The sequence below is a fragment of the Megalops cyprinoides genome, chromosome 3 (genome assembly GCF_013368585.1).
Source record: "Megalops cyprinoides isolate fMegCyp1 chromosome 3, fMegCyp1.pri, whole genome shotgun sequence".
Classification (NCBI taxonomy): domain Eukaryota; kingdom Metazoa; phylum Chordata; class Actinopteri; order Elopiformes; family Megalopidae; genus Megalops; species Megalops cyprinoides.
The window spans coordinates 28,819,692-28,827,373 of record NC_050585.1 but is presented as its reverse complement, the minus strand read 5'-3'; the positions used below and the strand labels follow the sequence as shown (position 1 = coordinate 28,827,373).

At 45.4% G+C, this 7,682-nt stretch overlaps 1 protein-coding gene across 1 annotated transcript; it reads right to left on the bottom strand.

Annotated features, from left to right (window-relative positions):
- On the bottom strand, nt 1-6,285 carry LOC118775509 (5-hydroxytryptamine receptor 2C-like). Its single transcript, XM_036525463.1, has 3 exons — nt 5,895-6,285; nt 2,002-2,202; nt 1-917 (listed from the first exon to the last, which is right to left on the bottom strand). The coding sequence occupies exons 1-3, from the start codon at nt 6,283-6,285 to the stop codon at nt 1-3; spliced, it is 1,509 nt and encodes a 502-aa protein (XP_036381356.1).
- Between the last annotated feature and the right edge of the window lie 1,397 nt (nt 6,286-7,682).

The following is a 7,682-nucleotide window of genomic DNA, read 5'->3' as shown; positions in this document are numbered from 1 at the left end:
TCACATGGAGCTGGTGTGCTCTGTGGGGACACAGCAGCTGTTGACAGACACCTCAGATGCCTCTGCCTGCATCTCCACCGCCTCGTCCGTGTGGTCGAGCTCCAGGCCGCCCAGCGGGTTCCCGTCGCCATTGCGGCAGTTGCTGTTGCTGTCAACGCTGTCTTTTCCGCACAACAGGGTGGGCGTGACAGCATACGATGGGCAGGGCGTGTGGGCGGGGAGGGGCTTGAGCCCTGCCCCTGGATAGCGGCAGCGCATGTAGCTGGAGAAAGCGCGGCGGTAGGTCTTGTTGAAAAGGGTGTAGACCAGCGGGTTGACCCCCGAGGAGATGTAGCCCACCCACACAAAAACGTTGAGAAGCTCCCCCAGCAGGGGCCCGTCGCAGGCCCCATGACAGAGCACGTTCATGACGTTGGTAATAAAGAACGGGCACCACATCACCAGGAAGAGGAAGAAGACCACGCCCAGGACCTTTGAGGCCCGCCTCTCGTTCTTGATGGCCTGCATCATGCCCCGCCTCCTGTGTCCCCCTGGGTCCCGCCCCCCAGGAGAGCTGAGCTGTGAGGCAGCCTCTGAGCTGGGGATGATGGAAATGCTGTTGGAGGGCGTGGTGATGAGGGAGGGTTCTAAATTCAAGCAGCTGAGGCTGCTGCGTCTGGGCTGAGTCTGTGGGGGTGGGACCGGCTGCAAGGGCTGCTGGGAGGGTGCAGACTTGCCCTCGTACAAGAGATCTGAGGCCTGCCGCTGCAGCACCTGCACGGTAAGGCAGTATGTGACTACCATGATGACCAAGGGGATGAAGAAGGCCACAAAGGAGCCCACAAGCACAAAGTTCTCCTCATTCAGCACACAGCTGCCATTCACAAACACCTTCTCTTCATTAAGGAGCCCGATCACAGGGATGGGCATAGAGATCACTGTGAGGGGACAGAGACAGGGGAAGAGAGGGAGGGAGGTAGATGAAGAAAGGAGGAATAGAGAAGTAAATGAAAAGGAAAGGGAACAAAATTAAAGCCTGTAGACTTTATCAGATCTGTGCCTCTTAAACTAATCTCCTGCCCTTAATCACCTTCCTATCTATACTAACTCTGCACATGAAAAACCTCCAGACTAACAGACACTCCGTAATCGCTCAGCCTATCCATCAATCAGACAACTTAATATAGAGCTCTAAACAAGGAAACTGTCACCGTACTCATGCCAGAACACACCACAGAAAAGCCATGCAAAATCATTAGAGAAAACACCATGAAATGGAGTGGAAAAAGAATCCCAACACCATGAGATTAAGACAAACACACTTCTGTTATGAGTGAATCTATCTAAAGATTTGACTCCAAGGGGCTTCATAGGGGAGATGAGAAGACATCTGTCTTCAGGCCTTGAAGATAAGAAAGAAATGAGCTGGTGGGGAAGGGAGCTGATTACAGAATCCTGCTATCAAAAGCCTGCAAGGTCTAGGGGGGAAAATCAATGGAGATAATGATAGCTCCGTCTGTCACTTCTTTTAAAGCTTTTCTCCAAGTGAAGCTGTCATAAATCATGTCCCTAAGTGCTTGGGGGTGAAGGAGAGGGGCAGAAACGTTGGGCCGGCTCCATTAGACAGAGGGCTTTCTCATGTACTCCTAGATGCAGAAAAAATTGATACATGCAAGAGAAAGCAGGTATGAAGGGTGGGCACAGACAGGGAGACAGTTCCAGCAGTGCACATGAGTTACTCGGAATTCTGTTCAGATTTTTACAATGCAAGCACTAGGTTTCTTGTTCACCCTTCTCTGCTTCATCCAGAGAACAAATTAACAAATTAACTCATACAATGACAATTGCGATGAACTGTTATGAACTGCAAATGCAATGAATTATGCAGCAAAACTCTACAACGACTACATACTTTCCCCTTACCTCTTCTACTCCTCCTAAGACTGTGATTAATAAGATAATGTGCGCGCAGAGGAGGCTGTAATAGCAGCTTTACAGAAGACATTGTCCTCCAGCCCTCACCTATGGAGATGGTCCAGACAGCAGCAATCTTTAGCATGGCCTTGGTGCGGGAGTTGAAACGGCTGTGCTCGATGGGGTTGCGGATGGCTACGTAGCGGTCCAGCGAAATGGCGCACAGGTGCATTATGGACGCGGTGGAGAAGAGCACATCCAGGTAGATCCAGATGGGGCACAGCGCATTCGGAAGGGGCCAGGCGTAATCTGAGCGGAGGACATAAGAGGGGTTTCGGTGACAAGCAAGTTCACTCTGAATGCACACTGCATAAAAGAAAGGAGGACAGGGTGGTTAGGGTCAGGAGACAGCTACTGGAGGCACTGGAGAAACAAATTTATGAAGAAGACAGAAAACACAGATGTTGGGACTCGCTGACATGGCGGCTTTCACGGCGAAACGTATGAGCGGAATGTCATTTACATTTCACTGCCGTCCTGCTTCGCATAAGCTCCAGCTGACTGCAGCTCGTCTAATGAAATCAAATGAGGCTGGGGAGAGTTACTGGACTACTACTGGATTAGGGCAATGGTGGGGATAATCTTTCTCTGTAACTCCAGAGACATGTTCCTTTTATTTTTTCAGCACACTTAATCTGTGCAGTCAATCTGAATGCCCGGTCTGAAACTGCATCTATCTACCGCATCAGCTTTGAGCGACTATAGCCAACTGCAGACATGAAGACCAAAACGGAACCGCTGCTGTCAGTTGCACCCCCAGGAACCATGTACTTTTAATGAATTGACTTCTCACTTACGACAGCTTCATCACGCTGACTAAACCCATTATCCCTCCGCTCACTTTATTCATTTAAACAATCCATCAGGCCAGACTCGGTCTCCATGCTAATGCTGGGAGATCTCTGCCAAACTGACGCAGGACACCCACCCCCTTCTCCTTTCCCAGATGCAAAGTGGAAAGACTTTGCCAGAGGATGACAGAATAAAGGAAGGAGGGATGACTCAATTGAACAACTGTTGATGAAAAAGAGCCAAAAACAGGGGGCCCGTCAAAATGATTTACCTTCCCAGACTGTGGGTCGGACCGCGGGGGCCCTGTCTGAGACGCGGCCCCGCAGCCACCTCCCTTCACGCCCATCCGGTCAATCGGTGCACCCCTCCTCTCCCCTCCACTTTCACACAGCCTGGTTCTGCCTTGCCTCTCCCACATAACCACATCCCTGCCTCTGTGTGCCAGTTCTGGGTGCCAGGTCAGTGCCCTGATCGTTTATTGAAGAGATCAACCACCCACTTCAGGCTCTTCAAGATTTCTGGGTGCTGTCGGGTCTTGGCAGAGTTTTGAGGTCAGTCAGCTTGCTGACTGTTGTTAAAGCCATACTTACCATTCACAGTCAAGCGAAGCTCACTAAGGAAGGATTTGCTGGGGGGCTGTATGTTTTCTGTACTGTATTGTGCCATAAGTGAATCAATATGAACATATCACCGTGTGACTCTGTGTGATTATAACACCGTTATATTATTGTATTTCTGACATTGTAACATGTACTGCATGATTGCAAAACCATACGTGCTAACTGTGCAAGACCTAGCAGTATGACATCACTGTTGCTTCTCACATTCAGACTTTGAGCTGGTGAGGCATTAACACAGTCCATATACAGTGCAGGTACACAGACCCCTGATGTCCGCATAATATAGGACACCACCATGACTGAGGCCACCACATGTTTGCTATTATCCACAAGACATTCAGTGTTGTGCGCAATCAGTAGCAAGTCATTTTCCCACAGATGCACCATATGAAGACTATAAATCACGCTGATAATAATACTGTGCACACAATTGCTTTCCCTTGAATTGTCTGAGCACACGTTTCTCACCAGGGTCTTCAAACATGCACAAGGCCCCACAAATAGAGCTGTTCAGACTCCCTCCCTCATTTCAAATCATATTACAAGATTGTCATCTCTGCTGCATTCCATTAGAATGATTTTATCAGAGGAGTAGGGCTCCTCTTGGGCCCTGCTGCGTGTTTGGCAGATGAGTCCAATACTCCCCAAGGATCATGACAATGTCACTTTGCTGGAGCTGGTATACAGCACTCATCACTTCATTAGACAATGGCATGACACAATCATGAGTCCTCGTTTCCTCCAAACAAGCCTACATAATGCATGGGCTGGGTTACCTGCAAGGGCCTGATAACAATGGGTGAGGAGGCCATATCAGAGTGGCAAAGGAGGAGGTAAACAGCCCAAGCACTGGCTATATGTGATCATTTGCTGTCAACTGTCATGTAAATACTGTACGTGAAGATGAATGATGAATGGTCTAATGAAACCGAAGGTGGCCGGGCTTAAATTAGTACCCTCGGCTCCAGCTTTAAGAGAGGCAGCCCATTGCCTGTCTGTCAAAAAAAATGGCTTGCCTTTTCCCCTGCAACAGCTTTGTGGTAATGGCGATCAGGGACTGTCAGGGATGTATTTGTGTGCATTTGTGTTTGTGTGTGTTCACTCCACTGTTAGTCACTGGATGTCACAGTGGCAGCCCTTTTACCACTTCAATACACTTAAAGCTACAATATCTAGTGGCTTCAGGTATATCTTGATCAGCACATCTTAAGAGGCATTACACTACGTACAAGCATTCATTCACCATTTTGCTTTGTAGATTTAGATTTTCCATATACAAAGAGGGAGTTTATATTTACAAACCATATTATCCAATGGCATTCTTTGGTACAGAAACACATATTTAAACAACATGTATGTGTTGTCATGAACATTATAAATTGAATAATGAGTCATTTCTAAAATTCCCTAAATTTATGCTGTTGCAAGCTATATATAATGTGGTCTATTTTCATGTTTTGTTATGCCTAATGTCAATTCAAATATGCTGCTGTTTTAATGGGGAACAAAAAACTTGGCTAAATTGCTAATCTCAGTGTCAATGAAATAACTGGACACTGCTGATGCTGATTTTAAAACCAATCAGTGGTAATATAACATATTTTACTAGTAATATTAATAGCAGTAATGATATATTAAAAGTATATCAATGCCTGTATTGATAGTATATTTATATATTTTCTCTGCATCACCTGAGTTTCCAAGTAACGAACAACCTCTGTGTCTCAAAACAGAGCTTCAACAATTTTAGTCCTTCTCCTATTTTAATAAAAGTGTTTTTTTTTTTTTTTTTTTTTACAATTGACTATGGTCTTAAAAGACCACCTATTCCGGAGAGTAGCAGATTCCTGGCCACACTGATTAAGGGCTCAGGAATGGAGCAGTAATTATAATTAGGAGATTTCACAGTATGTCCAAATGTTTAATTTGGAGTAATTACTCAATTTATGTAATATAGACCTTGATGAAATAACTCACTTGGTTGTATTTGCAGTCATTTAAATCATTGGATATTTTCCCCCAACCAGTTAAAACAATTTTCAAATAATGAGATAGCCTTACATTATCTGTTATTGGTTTTAAAACAAGACATGCTCTACTGTCTTTCGGAAATCCATTCTTGTTCTAGGGAGAACATAATAAGGAGAGAATGTATCATCAGTATAGGGAATTTACTCTAGGATTCTAATCATTTACCCTCTCATGTAAAAGGACCACAAACTTCACTGTTTAACATACAGTACATAGAAACACTGCATTTTTCAAAAGCCCCGGATAAAAAATGAATCATTTTTGTGTGTTCTACAATGGCTAATATAAGCATTACTCTTACAATCGTTATCTTTAGTTATGCTACAAATATCCATAATGAATACATAGCTCACTGTGGCACATTTAAAGGGCCAGAGCTGAGTGTTACTGACAAGAGGATGGAGAGGACACACTGACAGAGCTGTGCATCAGGTAAGAGAAGGAGACAGTGACAGAGCACAGGAGATGGGAAAGAGGGCAGCAGCACCCAGTACCCACCGTACAGAATATTGATGAGCGAGATGGGCATGACCAGGATGCCCACCAGCATGTCGGCCACCGCCAGCGAGCGCAGGAAGAAGTTGGTGGCGTTCTGCAGCTTCTTCTCCAGCGACACGGCCAGGATGACCAGGATGTTGCCGCCGATGGTGAGGAGGATGATCACCAGGATGAGCAGGGCCGGCCAGTTCTTCTCCTTCATGGCCGCCGCCCTGGAGTCCATCTGGGACTTGGAGAGGTTGGCGTCCAGGTCAGCCCAGACCATGCTCTGATTCAGGCAGACGGAGGCGTTCCCCTGCCAGGCCATCCACCCACCGAGTGGGCCGGTGTCCAGGGAGGCCGTGCTGGAGCCCAAGCCCACAGCCCCTGGGCTGCCAGGGCTGCCCATCATCAGAGAATGAGTGTCCTTACTGGGGTCGCTAATGCCTTAAGCTCCACCTGGGAGCACCAGCGAACCAAATTAAAGGCGATTAATCCATACACAGTTAATGGTGTTTTCATGAAGCAAGGCCGTGATTGCTGTTTCATGAACTGTTTTGGAATAAAAATTATGTGAAAGAAAGATGAACTGTCCCGGATCTCCGCTATCTTTTAAATTTTTTTCTCCGTTCTCTTCTGATTACTGATTACAAAAGTCCATTTGTCCATTGTGATTTTGGTCCAGGAGCTAAGTAAAGCCTAGAATGCAAATTAAAATAATTCATAATATTAAATAATTATCATAAAATAAATAATAAAATAAAAATAAATAAATAAATCATAAATCATAAAAAATCATAAAATAATTCATTTCTCCTCTCTAAACACACCTCTTTATTCAATTCAAAAAGATATCATGCATTTATGAATAATTGAATAATTGTATGGTATCAATCACATCAATTATACTTTTTCTGCATTGTATTTTGATGATTACAATGCCCACAATCACTAGTTCATATTGTCATCTGACATAACAGTCTGTCTCTAATGAATCAAACATCTTGAGTTTCACAACATTTAACAAGCATTCACGCTCAAAAGAGCAAGAATGTCTTCATCTAAAAAAACTGCTACTAAGTAAATCAGTCTGAAGCTGCTGCTCCCCAAGCTCCCCCATAATAACACTTGATAAGCCAGGTTCTTCCCACATCCTGATCCCCTCTCTGGAAGTTGTATCAGTGACTAGAAGTCCACTAGATGACTAAGGGAGGGTCTCACTTACGCTTCCACATGGGGGCTGTTTGATTAAGTGGCAGCATCATTGCCAAATCTCTGCAGCTCCCTCATCCCTCTCCCACATGCCGGCGCCCCTGGAAAAACCGGCCAGAATCCATCTGCCGTGGCAGGAAAGAAAGCGAGAGAAAGAGAAGAAGACACCAATTCATAAAGGACATCTACATTCGATTTTTTCCACATGAACGGAAACATTGATTGATACAGAGGATAAATGCTATAGTTCAGAATATGAATCTTTCTCACCAAAACCCTCTTGACAAGGTATTATATATTACACTGATGAGGGCGGGCACAGATTACTGTGGGAATTATGCTGCAGTACAGGGTAAGATAGAATATGATGGTGCTAGTCCTCCTCAGCACTCTTGATCTGTCTTTTTTCACTTACCGTGCTCCATAAGACCGGACAGGTCAGATATATAGAAGCTCTCTGACAGATGGGGAGTGGATGAACAGGAAGAGTAATGGGTGAAGAACAGGAAAGGAGACACCCCCCCTCCCCATTCCATACTATACACATGTCAACTGGATGGACAATGAGAGTCTGACAGAGGTAGAGCCCTATTCATC

Coding starts and splice junctions, on each gene's coding strand:
- LOC118775509 (XM_036525463.1), bottom strand. CDS start 6,285: ATGATGGGCAGCCCTGGCAGCCCAGGGGCTGTGGGCTTGGGCTCCAGC. Junction 2,203..5,894: donor GCTCATCAATATTCTGTACG/GTGGGTACTGGG, acceptor TCCTCCGCTCAG/ATTACGCCTGGCCCCTTCCG. Junction 918..2,001: donor TGTCTGGACCATCTCCATAG/GTGAGGGCTGGA, acceptor GTCCCCTCACAG/TGATCTCTATGCCCATCCCT.